Consider the following 15,000-nt stretch of genomic DNA (forward strand, 5'->3'; position numbering starts at 1 on the left):
CAGGTACTATTTCACAGCATTTGAAGTGATTCTCCTTTCCCCCACAATGCATTGCATTACGTCACCTTGGGGAGACTACAGACCAAAGCCCACCTTGAGACCCTTGAGAGTAAAGAGAGAGGAGTAAAGAGAGACGAGTAAGGGATTGTTCAGCAGTAGATAGCGCAGATTATAGATAAATAGATAGGCTATAGATAGCCTAGATATGTATATAGACAGATAGATAGCTAGATAGATCATGTCATTATGCTGGTCACAGGGGAGCTCCTCGACCAGCGGCCAAAATGCACTCGCTTCCCTAGTTACTGCAGCTCTCCACCACAGTTTCCATCGGGACGGCACAGCCCACACAAGCACCTGCAAAACTGCGACTTGCCCATATTATCTCCCTCTTTGGTAAGCCGTACCCTGACGATGTCAATGGCAATCAATCACGAGCAGTAGTTATCGAAAATATTCATGCTGAATACACGACCAGCCTAATCGGCGGCGGCTAGTTATCTAACTGGGGTGGCTCACAGGTGGGACTAAAAAGTTAGCCCAGCTAGCTATCATGATGCTTCATATTCTGATCTTCTGACTAAGTGGTAGCCTACTTATCTGAACTAACGACATGATCACTATCACTAGATATAAAGAATGTTGACTTTCATTCGGTGCTGTTCACTGACAGTAACAAAAAAAGTGTCGTAATGTTATAAGCATAATACATTGAACTGAATAGGTGCATTATGTAGCCTCATAACGAGGCCTCTCAAATTCAGAAAATTGCATTAAACTAAAATCGGAAGACATTGTTATCTTTGTTAGACCATAGGGTCGTTGTCATATAAATGCTGTAACGAAATTCGAAGTGTAAATATACAAACTTTATGTTGGAAGTGTAACCGCGACCGTTTCCCATAGGAATGAATGTAAAACATACCCTCCAAAACGAGACCTCCCGAAATTCAGAAAAATTACTAAATTCATATCAGGCACCGTTATTACCATTGGTAGATCATAGGGTAGCTGTGATATAAATGCTGTGACGAAATTCGAAGTGTAAATATACAAACTTTATGTTGAAAGTGTAACCGCAATGTCCATTAAAATGCATTGAAATGAATGAAGCGCAGATCAAGTAGTCCCCAAAGTGACGTCATCACCGAATTGCGTATAAAAAACCTGCTAATGCTAAAAACAACAAAAACTGGCATTTAACACCATTTGGAGACATTTTTAAAATGATATACATATATTGAGTGCTTTATGTACCCATTAATCAACAGTGGTGTTTAACCTGCAACACGGGCTTTAAGTCTCTTAAACGGCAGAGACCGGGAACGGGAGGCTTTCTGGATCTATACGCTCCAAACAGTACACCCTAATGGCTTAAATGAAGAACTGGTTTTAAATTGCTTCTTGTGAGTTTCTATGATCTTTGTGTAATGCATATCTATTCACTGGGTTTAAGTGGGTTGCATGTAATGTATAGCCTATGTGGCTGGAAAGTGCACTATTGCCACCATCATAGGATGCTAGAGAAGGGGCTGAAAAGATGGGGCACTATTGCACTATTGCCACCATCATCCTATTTTGCTTGTATGTTTGTATTTTTTGTTTGTTTTTTGTTTGTCATGGCGATGGCTTAGGCCGAAACGCGTCTGTGGACATGGCATTAATAAATAAGTAAAGAGAAAATACTTGAGAGTGCGGTTTTTCTATTCTTGTCACTTTATAACTCGCACCCGAAATTGTTGTGAGATTTGAAGTTGTGCACGCCTGTTCTCACTACAATGACAATTTCACTCATAGAACATTTATTTTAAAATATAATGCAACACCGATAGTGCAACAACATACAAGCTTGGCAATGTCAATACACATAAGCCTAAAACTAAAGGGATCAGTGGGATTAATTGCCTAAAGAATACAGGCTTAGCATCCAAGTTTTACTTCAGCCTTACTTGATATGAAGAATATTCAAATTGCACACGCTTTTCTTTGCTCTCCATAGCACACTCATGTTTCCGCCAAATGTGTCCTCTTAGATTCCAACATGAATCTTTACTCACTGGACAGTGAACAGTGTAACCAGATGGTTGTTCTTGCTCTACATTGTTAGTATCTAGTTGTTTGGTAGGACTAGTACGCTCGCAGGCCCTATGACTTTAACGGTCTTGGTTTCATTAGAAAGACATGAATTCTGGTGGATTTGGGCCTCGGACTCATGGTGTGAGTGCTATCGGAGCCAAATTGGAGCGGAACAGAGCGGCTGCTCTGGCCTCTAAATTAAAAAGCGCTCTGCGCTCCAACAAAATTCCAAAATTCCATTCCTCTCCTTCTCTCACTAACACACTCTCACACACAGACACACACACACACATACACACACACACTTACACAAGTTTATGCCTTCCCCTCCCTCTCTTTGCACTTTTGTGTTGCTATGTACAGTGGATTTAGTAGTTGCATTTAGTAGTTGTCATGTCTTTTACACACACACCCGCATACGCACACACACACACACACACACACACACACATTTCTGTGTTACTATATGGAGCACTGTGTTGGGTAACAATCTGTCCCCTTCCCCTCTCCATCCCTCCCTTTCTCCCTCCCTCTCTCCCTCCCTCCCTCGCTCCACCTTTCCCTCTCCCTCCCTCCCTCTCTCCCTTCCTCCCTCTCTCCCTCCCTCCCTTGCTCCCTCCCTCTCCCTCCCTCCCCCTCTCCCTTCCCCTCTCCATCCCTCCCTCCCTCCATCCCTCCACCCCTCCTCTGCAGGACGGACGCGCTGCTGTGTCGACTGGGCCATCTGGTGGGCCAGCGGGTTCTGTACGGGGCCCTGTGGGGCTCGGTGCTGGTGTGCCCACTGGTGCGGCTGCCCGCTACCCTCTTCATCGTGTCCCACTTTGACCGCATGGCAGCACCACGCCTCCAGAGGGACATGCTGGGCACAGACTACAGACTGGTGGTGAGAGAGAGAGAGAGAGAGGGAGAGAGAGAGGGTGGGTGATGGAGAGAGGGCGGGCAGGCCACGCCTGCAGAGAGAGAAAGAGAGAGAGAGAGAGAGATGTCTGTCTGTAATCTTTGTTTGCATGATCAAATATGTGTTGTGTGTCTAAATTTGTTTTGAGTGTATGTGTTTGTCTAGCTGTATTGTTTGTATGCATATAGGTAGACCTATATGTAATTTGTGTAGGCGTTTAAATGTTTATTTGTGAGTTTTTGTTTGTGTGTGAGTGTGTGTGTGTGCGTGTGTGTGTGTGGGTTAGGGTTAGGGTTGATAATTCCACAATTACCAATTTCTGGTCATTGTCAGGCAATCCTACACCTAAAATGACCAGATACTCAATTAGATCCTCAAATTCCTGAGCCAAACCTAATACCCCTACCTAAAACTTTCTGTTGGACAAGAAGAAAAACTAGCACTATATGAAACAGTCATGCAGAATCATGACAATGAATGTATGATTGAAAATTTCATATCGACCCAATATGAACATAATGAAACTAGTGTGAACATGGCCTGTGATCATTTAAATAATATTTTTATCAAATAGGAAAACAAATCTAATTTAAAACAAACAAATAAAATTAAGAGAAAGAAAATAAAAAGTAAAGAAGAATGGTTTGATAGGGAATGTGATCTATCTAGGAAAAAGTTATCTATCTAATCAAAAACACCGAAACCCAAATGATATAGAAGGTAGAGAGAACTATCATCTTGAACTAAAACATTATAAACAATTATTACAAAACAAAAAGTTATGTACGAGTATATGAACAGAGAACTAAGCAAACTTGAACAATCAATAAACCAAAACACCTTTTGGTCAAATTGGAAAAAAATAACAAAAACAGATACATTTGAAACACCAATCAAAAATGGTAATATATGGCTGTCTTACTTTAAAAATATTTACCAGAACCCAGACAGTCGAGAACTCATACCTGAACAGCAAGTAATAATATCCAAACAAGAATCCTTAGAAAAAAAAACATTTAAGAATACCAAAATCCCCTGGACTTCCCCATTACAATCACAGAAATAAAAGACCAAATTAAACTGAAATCTTGTGGAAACTGAAAGCTTGTGGGATTGATCGTATCTCCACAGAGATGCTGAAATTCAGCAATTTACAGATGCAAGAGGCCATACATTTTTTTTTTAATTTGACACTACAAAGCGGATTCTTCCCTACCACTTGGAACATAGGCCTTGTCACCCCTATTTTTAAATCAGGCGCGAATATGACCCAAATAATTACAGAGGCATTTGCATCACAAGCAACTTGGGGAAATTATTTTGCGGCCGAATAATAACATTTCTAGACAATCAAAACATTCTCAGCAAAAGTTAAATTGGGTTCCTGCCTACTATCGAACATCCGACCACCTCTACACACTCCAGACACTAATAAAAAACACATACATCAGTCCAAAAAACAAAATATATTTGCATGCTTCGTAGATTTTCAAAAAGCATTTGATGATATCTGGCATAGAGGTTTGCTCTTAAAACTTTTAGATATTGGAATTGGAGGCAAAAATTCCGTGAGCCCATAATCGCATAGATATGGCAAGCATATCAGATGAAAGAGACACAGGGCTATCCATTGGTACCATGTATGTCAATCTTTCTGGCTTATGAAAACAAACGAAGTGACTGCAAAATAATAACGTCATGTACAAAAACCAATGCTTCACACCCATTACTCTCGTTTGAATTACTCGCGAACCCATAATCGCATAGATATGGCAAGCATATCAGATGAAAGAGGAGACACAGGGCTATCCATTGATAACAACCCTGCTGAAAAAACAGCTGGTAGCTTATGCTGGTAGCTGGTTTTAGCTGGTTTTAGCTGGTCTTTGCTGGTTTTCTTCCAGCTATTGCTGGTCTTTGCTGGTGTAGCTGGTTGGACCACCAGCTGGATATGCTGGCATGACCATCTGAGGAAGCTGGTCATGCTGGTTTGACCAGCCTGTCGTGTGAGATACAGCTGGTGCAAGATGGTCATGTTGGTTTGACCAACATAAGCTGGCACGGCCAGTTAAACCAGCAGTGTAAACCAGCAACACCAGCTAAAATGACCAGCTTGAGGTGGTACGACAAGCAAAACCAGCTGAATTACCATCGTTAGGTGGGTAAACCAGCTGAAGGTATGTTTTCGCAAGAGATTTGCTGGTCTATCTGGTCAACCATCATAGGGTGGTCAAACAAGCTGGTCAACCAGCAAACCACCTTTAGCTGGTCAGGCTGTTTTTTTTCAGCAGGGAAGTATGTTGATCCTTCTGGCTTATGAAATCAGACGAAGTGACTACAAAACTAGATGTACCGCAGAGCGGTACAAAATATGACCGCCGCCCAGTCCAGCACATTTTTTCCACAAAAAGAAATCACGCTGAAAGGCCTATATGATTCTAACTGTCTCACTAAATTGCATTATCCACACTCAATTCTCACTGGTATCTGCTAGACAACAAGTACCAAAACATGATTAGTTCATAGATTTCACATGTAAAATTAATTTTATACAACCCCACCATCTTGCCTGTTCATAATTCTGAGAAATTCTTGATTGTTTGTGTTATGTTTATGTTATGTGTGTGTGGGTGTGTGTGTGTGTGAGTGTGTGTGTGTGCAGGCGCGCCTGCAGGTGTATGTCCGTATGCACTGTGCGTACCATCAGGCTCTACAACGAGAGAATATTTCCATGTGTGTGTGTGTATTCACACCAAATTGGCCCACCATACCTTCCCAACCATGCACAGTATCCCATTAGCTGCCATCAGGCTATTTACAATTTTCTATTACGTATCTTAGTGAACACTTTACTTCACTTTCAAAATTAACGCGCACACATTTTGTTTGAGCAGGAGACACAATACGCATGCAGGCACGTAGGCTACTTGTTTTCTTTTACTCGGCTATCTATCTATATGTGGTTATTAGCACACAATGTTGAGCTAATTCACTAATTCAATACTCATGATGGATCGATCACAAGTTTAAACAACAGAAAGTATGGAGGCAGCAAAGCTAGAGGAGTTCCAGATGGGCAAGAACAAGGTAGGCAATTGGTGTGCTTGTCAGAACGTTAGACTGCATTACAGCCAGACGTCAAGAACAAAACAAGGTAACTTTAGCCTGTATAGGGCTGTATCAAGTTGTCCAAATGAATAGGTCATAGTAGACGTTGTTGTTGTATTATTGCATGTGGATGTTGTTGCTGACCAATGCACAGACCGGCTAAACCGGCTAAACCGGGAAACGGACAAATATTGTCCACACGTTTTTTTTTTTTTTTTTGCGGGGGGGGGGGGGGGGGGGGTCGATGGGTCGGGTGTGCGTACCATAGCATTAATTCCTGCAGGCGCCCCTGTGTGTGTGTGGGTGTGTGTGTGTGTGTGCATGCTTGTGTGTGTGCCTGCGTATGTGCCTGTGCATGCAAGCGTACATATGTCTACTGTGTGAGTATGTGTCATACGTATGATTACTGTGAATGTATGTGTGTGTGTGTGTGTATCTGTTTGTGCACATGTGTGCACATGAAATGGGTTAACATGACCCCTGGAGGCAAACATACGGAAAAAAATGGTCATCCTAGGCCCTACAGTTCTCAAGATATTCACAGAGAACTGTGTCTGCCCTACCCTCCTTTCGGGGGGTCCAGTCCAGCGGCGGAGCTACAGATCAAAACGCAAAATGACGGTTCCATGCTATCCATGTGGGGTTACATGCCCACCAAGTTTTGTGTACCCCGGTCTTTCAGTGTCCCGGGACTCATTGACGGAAATTTGGGCATGCGAAAAAGAAAAAAAAAAAAAAAAAAATCTGACTAAACCTATATGACCGCCGCTTCGCTGCGCGGCGGTCATAATAATAACGTCATGTACAAAAACCAATGCTGCACACTCATTACTGTCGTTTGAATTACTCGCGGATCTGTGATCGGATAGATACAGTGGGTCCCAGTTAAAAATTGACACTTCATTCATGATCATGGTGAATGGTGAAATGTAAGTACAACTGCAGCCGCTTGGGGGCAGCATAGTCCGCTGTGCCGTTTCACGGTCGAACCAGACGGCACATTCGACAGCAAGGGCTGTGATTGGCCGAGTTTTCAGTGCGTTTTTCTGTGTTTTTAGTAGCCCCTGCAACATGCTAGTCCACTGTAGCCTAAGCCTTGTACATAATGTTAAACATAGTTTTGGATTCAGTGGCAAGATTTCTTGATTGTACAGTGTCTGTCTCTCAGTAATGTTTTAAAATGAGAGCTTCGTCAGCTGGCAGTAGGCTACTTTGTCGGTAGTCATGAGAAGTTCGCTTGCTAACAGAACATAAATATGCTGCCCAGAAACCTTGTGATCTGATTTTTTTTACTACACTAACGAGGTTGAAATATAGACTTTGCCTACAGCATCTCCTTAACAGTAATGTTAACAAAATGACAGCATTCATATGACAAAGAAAAACGAATTCGGTCACTCAAGACTGTGCCACAGCAACCAGTGTAGGCTACAGTCCTACCCAATAGGCCTACTCGAAGCAGATAGCGTTGTCTGACGGTCGAGTGGGTTAATGCACGTATTTCCAGAACAAGTCTGCAACTTTCAGGCAGTTCTGAGTTCGAATCTAGGCAGGAGCAGAGCCATATAAAGGCCTAAGCCTATTGATATCATTTTTTGCAAGGTGTTGCTCCTGGCAATACTTTACAATAATTGATAGCTGTTTTTGGGACACGTTAAACGTTCTTTATAATGAGCGCATCCGGGGAGTAAAACGACTGTTACGCGCTGTTACAACTGTAGGCTACAATGATTGCAATACAAAAATATGCGCATGTTAGTTTAGTTAGTTTTGTGATGTTTTGCACTTTTGCCTCATGTGTTTTCAGGTTTGATGGCTTTTTTGGCAAGATTGACCTTGGTTAGACTCTGCATATGTTATTTCTCCGTATGGAAAATAAAGTCAATTTTCGACACACGTCTGTTATTAGTTCAATAACAAGTGTTGCTTGTTAAAACATGTGACTAGTGAAACTCAAATGCTTTTAGAAATATTTAGCCAAAGCCAAAAAGTGTTAGAGAAGGAGAGACGCCGGTGCAGCTCAGATGTCTTCTTAATTTTCTTTATTCTTTAGTAAAAGGTGCAGAACATTATTAAACTTTGACTAACGTTTCGATGTTCGTTAGTCAAAAACATCGACACATCGAAATGTTAGTCAAAGTTTAATAATGTTCTGCACCTTTTACTAAAGAATAAAGAAAATTAAGAAGACATCTGAGCTGCACCGGCGTCTCTCCTTCTCTCTAAAATATCTGTCCTGGCCTGGTTGCAACGGATTGTGGCCAAACGACAGAAGCGCGGAGAACCCTCCTTTGTCTACCAAAAAGTGTTACTTTGTGCCCCGCGCTCCCCCACTGCTTGTGAAAGAAGGGGATGGGGGAGGGGGGCTTAACGTGAAAAAGCTTAATGTCACAAAACGGCAACGAGTCGTTTTAGGCTACAGGCCTTCATAATGGTAGGCTACAGGAAGTGGGGGGAGGGTATGGTCGTCATCTATCGTCTTTCCAGGCACACAGCTCGTTATATAGTCTATCGACTGCCTTAACAGATAGGCTTTGCTCTTGGGTTTGGCCTTACAGCGAACTCAATGCTCTTGTTGCTTGCAGTTTGTTAAATAAAGCGATGCAGATTACATTATTTATTTCTGATTAATTGCGTCTTTTGATGCATTTTGCAACATTTGCTTGTTAGGCTGGGCTACTGTCAATGTCCTGTACAGGTAAATGTTCAACAATTGCTGGTGTAGGCCTAGGCTATTAATCAATTAGGGATTGTTCGTTATTTATTTAATTAAGGGGCTACCGGAGGAGTTTTGGGAGCGTTAGTCAAAAAAGACGTGACCCTCCCTCGCCAGCAAGAATTTTTTCTATGACCCTCCAAAGTGATTGAGAAAAAACGCATGACCCTCCCCAGTCCCAACAATTTATTGATGCCTTAGGCTACTGGGTCATTTTGGGAGCTTGCATGCTACGACTCCTTCCTTGAAATGCCTTGAAAAGGCTGTCGTTTGCACAATTTCACAAATAATCACCGGGACCGAAACAAACCTGTCAACTTTTCCCGGGTTTATCGCGTATTTTAACTTTTTCCTCGCTGTCTTAGGGGGAGCTGCAGGGCCGTCGCAAGGGGATGCGAGGCCCTGTGCGAACTTGACAGATGCAAGGCCCTTTTCACTTACGTGCATGAAATCATGCGATAGCTTACTTTACACATAGCCAAGGCTACCGTCGGTGTATTTTAATAGTAGCCTAGTCTAATAAGCTACACCAGCTTGCCTTTAAGAGGGGGAATTCAATTGTATAGCCTATAACATTAGCTGAGTCACATATTTGGCCATATGGTGTTTATCATAGGCTACATCACAAAACCAAATAGTGTAACAAAGGCGAACACTTTAACAGGGGGAATTAATTGTGCTGAACGGTATTTGTCAATGAGCAGAAACACACACGACATTCAAACTATTGATAAGATATACTGGTCTGTATCTATAGGCTAACATTGGACAAATAAATGACACTGACTCGCCATATCCTGACTCAGGAAAAAAAAAAACATTTTCTTGCTTTGCCGCAAACTCAGCAATGAAATCATAGGCCAGTTTGCAGGTAGCCTAACGTCTTTTTCATAGAAGGGAGAGCCCAGTCTCTCCTGTGACATGGAGGTGCGCAAATAGTTTTTAATAGCCTGTTCAACATCGAAAAGCTTCGTTCACCCGATGCCAGTCACTGATCGCAATTTCAAAGTTCGGAAAGCTTCATCTTTTTAAGTTTTAAGTGCAGTGGCCCCTATCTGCCCCCTTTGGAATTATATCTCGAGCCTATTATAAGGTCCAGTGCGTTATGTCCTGGGATTCGGATGTGCTCAAAAAGAAAACACTTTTTTATAGATGGTTATGAGGAGCAATATGAGAGAGAAATTTGATGATCATTGATCGTTGTTTTGGGACGTTAAGCCTTTTTCATAGGCGTCAGTGAAGGAGATTGAAGAATGACCATTTTTTTTATACGAAAATATTTCTTAACTACAAAAACTCAGTGTCTAAAAACTCAGTGTCATTCAGACTCAACCCTCTTGTTGTTTTATTATCTTTTTCGTTGTCGTTTGAACGTTGGCAAGCAGGCATGTTGCGGTTGCAATTTAAGTGAAATTTCTACAGTAGGCCTACAACATGCTGTTAGGCTGGGCTACTGTCAATGTACTTGTACAGGTAAATGTTCAACAATTGCTGGTGTACAGGTTATATAATCAATTAGCTAAATCATTTGTCCAGTTGTTTAAACATTTTTTGCTACATTCAAACGCAAAAGGTGCTTTGATATATTTTTCATTTGAACGTCGGCAAGCAGGCATGCTTTGGTTGCAATGAATGAGGATAATTGCTTTTTTTTGCATTATTTTGAATATGACTCGCTCCAGTCTCAACAGCACGTACTTTTTCCACACGCTAAGTTCTAACACACATATCCCCTCTCGCTTTCTCTCTCTCCATCCCTGCACACGGTGCTTTCTTAAAGGAGCTGCACCATTTTACAACAATTGCATCTACATTTTCATATTAGAATGTTTTGTCAAGTGTAAGCTTAAACTACCGTGATCAATTTAAGTTCCCGTGCCCCCGCTGCATCATGTAAGCAGTAAGTCAGTCGCATCAAAAATAGTAGTGGCACCCAAGTGACACCTTGTGGTTGTTTGTGTCAACTGCAGTTTGTGCCATTTCTGCTGAGAAAATGGGGTGCGTGATTCATGAAGGAACCCGTCCAAACTTAACGGGGACCCACTGTATGCCACGCATGCCAGATGAAAGAGGAGACACGGAGCTATCATTTGATACCAAGTACATCCTTCTGAGTTATAATAATACAAAATAATAACTTCATATAGCTCGACTTACCTCAAGTTTTTGTCTGTTTTTGTAGCAAAGCATGTTTATAATCCAACGCTATTGTGTGTTTCTCTATGGCAAAGAATGTTCATAATCCGGTTTTGAGATCCTACCAATTTACTTTGTTCATGGCAATGCAGTAAAAAGAATCATGAGTGCAGACACCATATAGGCACACACAGGCTATAACACGTAAACTCGGGTCAAGTCAGGTCAGATCAGTTCGTGTCACAGATATGGAGCGCAGAAAGGTCATTAAATCACTAAATAAAAATAGATAATAATAAATCACTAAATAAAACTTGCTCAGCCCCAGAGAATTCCTCCACCATGGCAATGATATTGCCTGATTCAGGACAGTCTGCCCTACACACACATAAAATGCTTGTAGAGCTATGAGCTTGCTGTGGTGAGATACATGTCAAAATATAAGAATTTTTATAATACGCTTTTTATATTTTAATTCTTTAAAAAACAAAATAAAATCAATGCTAGTACTAATACATGGAATGGCAGATCTGGATAGCCTAGACTCTGCTGAAAAGAACAATATTATGTGTGTGTGGCACTTACAATGACCAGAATAAATCCTTATGAATAAAGGTAGTGAAAATGCCCTAAAAACAGCTTAGGGTTAAAATATACAGATTTAAAAAGTAGAATCCATGCAAAAATACTTTAAAAACAATTATTTAATAAAAATGTCAGGAAAATATAAGTTCATAAAATTAATTTTATATTTCCGTAGGCTATTCAATTTCATTATCCTAAAAACCCAGAGTCCCCCCCATACCAGGATGGTTCGACCCAACCTGTCACATGCCACCCGCCATCACCTGTCAATCACTGTCAAAACTCAAAACTCAAACTGATGTCACAGTGCTCTGTTTTAAGTATTTTTTTCTCAACTAAAAATGCTTTGCGCTGGTTAGGGGGTACTTGGCTGAAAAAATATTTCACAAGGGGTACATCACTGAAAAAAGGTTGAGAACCACTGTCCTAGAACATACAACTAATTATACATATTTAGGACTAACTATAAAGGCCTTAGGCAATTTCAGCACAGGCATAAAAATGCTCATAGACAAAGCTCGAAGAGCATTCTATGCAATATATAAAACTTTAAAGAAATTCCAACCCCCCATCAAAATTTGGCTAAAAATAATTGACTCCTTCATTACACCAATCCTCTTGTATGGTTTAGAAATTTGGGGTCCAGCTTTACTGTGATCAAAAAAATCTTGGGATAAATCTGTAATAGAAATCTTACACATGGAGCTGTGCAAAATCCTCCTACATGTACATAGAAGTACACCCAACCATGCCTGCAGGGCTGAATTAGGTTGTTTCCCTATGTCCCTGGCCATCACAAAAAGATCCATACAATTCTGGATGCACTTAAAAGGTTCAGACCCTCAAAATCTAAACCATAAAGCGCTACTTGAAAATTCAACAGAACCAGATAAAGACAACCTCTTAAATTTGATTATAAACGACAATGACATTAGTCATTCAAAACCAATAATACTAAAAGAAATCCACAATAACAACAAAAATGCCTACATTTCCCAATGGTTAAAAGACGCCCAACATAATAAGAAAATGAATTGTTACCTTAGATTAAACCGAAAATACGAACTAGCAAATTATCTGATTAAATTAAAACAACCACAAAGTCGTTTCCTAACAAAATACAGATTGGGCGACCATAAATTGCAAATTGAAACTGGACGGCATAAAAGATCCTGGCAAGAGAGACATAAAAAAGAATTTGCTCCCACTGTGACCTCATGGAGATTGAGGATGGAAAACACTTCCTTCTGAGCTGCACCAAATATACTCTACTGAGAAATAGAAAAAACCCCACAATTTAAAGGTCTAGACGAGAATTCAAAAATGAAAACCTTCCTAGGTGAGGAAGAATTAAAAAAGAATATTAAAATAATTAATATTCTTTTTATTATTAGAATTTATATTATTTTTATTAAAATGTATTTATTATTATTATTTAATCAACATTGTTTTGTTTATCTTATATATTTATGTACATGCTTTGACAACACAAAGAGATACAAAAAAAGAGAGAGCGTTTTAACACTTTATTTCACTAGTAGCTTACTATCTACAGTGTCATCAACACACTCAACATCACAGGGAAGAAGGGAGCATGAAAAGCAGAGAAAGCGAGAGAGTGAAGGAGAGGATGTGAAGGAGAGAGAGAAAGCGACAGAGTGAAAGAGAGGATGTGAAGGAGAGAGAAAGCGAGAGAGTGAAGGAGTGGATGTGAAGGAAAGAGAGAAAGTGAGAGTGAAGGAGAGGATGTGAAGGAGAGAGAAAGCGAGAGAGTGAAGGAGAGGATGTGAAGGAAAGAGAGAAAGTGAGAGTGAAGGAGAGGATGTGAAGGAAAGAGAGAAAGTGAGAGTGAAGGAGAGGATGTGAAGGAGAGAGAGAAAGCGACAGAGTGAAAGAGAGGATGTGAAGGAGAGAGAGAAAGCGAGAGAGTGAAGGAGTGGATGTGAAGGAAAGAGAGAAAGTGAGAGTGAAGGAGAGGATGTGAAGGAAAGAGAGTTACTGTCACACCGTGCCTGGAAAGTCAGACTAATAAAGTGGCACTGAATGGGCAGTTGTGTGTTTGAGAGCGTGCCAGTGTGGTCATCAGGGTGCAGATGAGAGGCACATGAGAGGGTTATTATGAGGGCTGCCGTGGCGATGATGATGATGTGGTCATGTGTTTGGGCAGATGCAATGAGTCTAATAAAAATGAGGGACGCTGAAGTTGATATTCAGCATTTGAGTCTCCTCAGCTCTGAAGCAGTGAGGAGAGGAGAGGAGAGGAGAGGGGGGTGAGAGGAGGGGAGGGGAGAAGACAGGAGAGGTGAAAGGAGGAGAGGAGGAAAGGACCGGAGAGGAGAGGAGGAGAGGAGAGGAGAGAGGAAGAGAGGAGAAAGGAGAGGAAAGGAGGGAAGGAGAGGAGAGGAGAGGAGAGAGGAGAGGAGGAGAGAGGAAGAGAGGAGAGGAGAGGAGGGAAGGACCGGAGAGGAGAGGAGGAGAGGAGAGGAGAGAGGAAGAGAGGAGAAAGGAGGGAAGGAGAGGAGAGGAGGAGAGGAGAGGAGGAGAGAGGAGGAGAGGAGAGGAGGGAAGGACCGGAAAGGAGAGGACAGGAGCACATATTCACCTCCAGCCAATCAAATGGTTATGGCCACGCCAGTCAGTAGAAGCATGTGTTGGCACAGGCATGTGAAATTAGAAATCACAGAATCGTGACACTAGAGAGCAGGACGAGGAGAGCAGAGGAGAGGAGAGGGGAGGAGAGGAGAGGAGGGGAGAGGAGAGGAGAGGAGAGGAGAGGAGAGGGGAGAGGAGAGGAGAGGAGAGAGAGGAGAGGAGAGAGGAGAGGAGAGGAGAGGGGAGGAGAGGAGAGGGGAGGAGGGAGAGGGGAGGGGAGGGGAGGAGAGGACAGGAGAGGAGAGGAGAGGAGAGGAGAGGAGAGGAGACAAGAGGAGTGGAGAGGGGAGGAGAGGAGAGGAGAGGGGAGGGGAGGGGAGGGGAGGGAGAGAGGAGAGGAGAGGAGAGGAGAGGGGAGGGGAGGAGAGGACAGGAGAGGAGAGGAGAGGAGAGGAGACAAGAAGAGAGGGGAGGGGAGGAGAGGGGAGGGGAGAGAGGAGAGGAGAGGAGAGGGGAGAGGAGAGGAGAGGAGAGGAGAGGACAGGACAGGACAGGAGAGGAGAGGAGAGGAGAGGAGACGAGACAAGAGGAGTGGAGAGGGGAGGAGAGGAGGGGAGGAGAGGAGAGGGGAGGGGCTACACATTCAGCTGACCGGTCTGACCTCAACTGCCCTCTGCCTGCGGTGCTAAAATAGGACACAGTGTGTGTGTGTCCGTGTGTCGATGTGCATATTTGTGTGTGTTTGTGTGTGCGTATGTTTACTTAGCTTTGTTAGTTGTTCTGATAAAGACTCTGCATAGCAGCTATTAACTTCCTCTCTATCCCTCCCTCTCTTCTTCACTATCTCTCTCCTCCCTCTATCCCTCCCCCCTTCTGTCTCTCTCCCTCC

The 15,000-nt window shown here is 42.3% G+C and overlaps 1 protein-coding gene across 1 annotated transcript in view; it reads left to right on the top strand.

Moving 5' to 3' along the window:
* Positions 1 to 15,000, top strand: part of dop1b (DOP1 leucine zipper like protein B) — a 127,941-nt gene that overhangs the window by 14,891 nt on the left and 98,050 nt on the right. The window contains exon 5 of the mRNA XM_076264493.1: positions 2,770 to 2,959. Coding sequence (XP_076120608.1) covers positions 2,770 to 2,959 — 190 coding nt within the window. The remainder of the gene's footprint in view (positions 1 to 2,769; positions 2,960 to 15,000) is intronic.

Source organism: Alosa pseudoharengus, unplaced genomic scaffold (assembly GCF_046254945.1).
Source record: "Alosa pseudoharengus isolate Yale_2024_CS ecotype anadromous, Long Island Sound unplaced genomic scaffold, YU_APseudo_1.1 YU_APseudo_1.1_scf_3, whole genome shotgun sequence".
NCBI classification, from domain to species: domain Eukaryota; kingdom Metazoa; phylum Chordata; class Actinopteri; order Clupeiformes; family Clupeidae; genus Alosa; species Alosa pseudoharengus.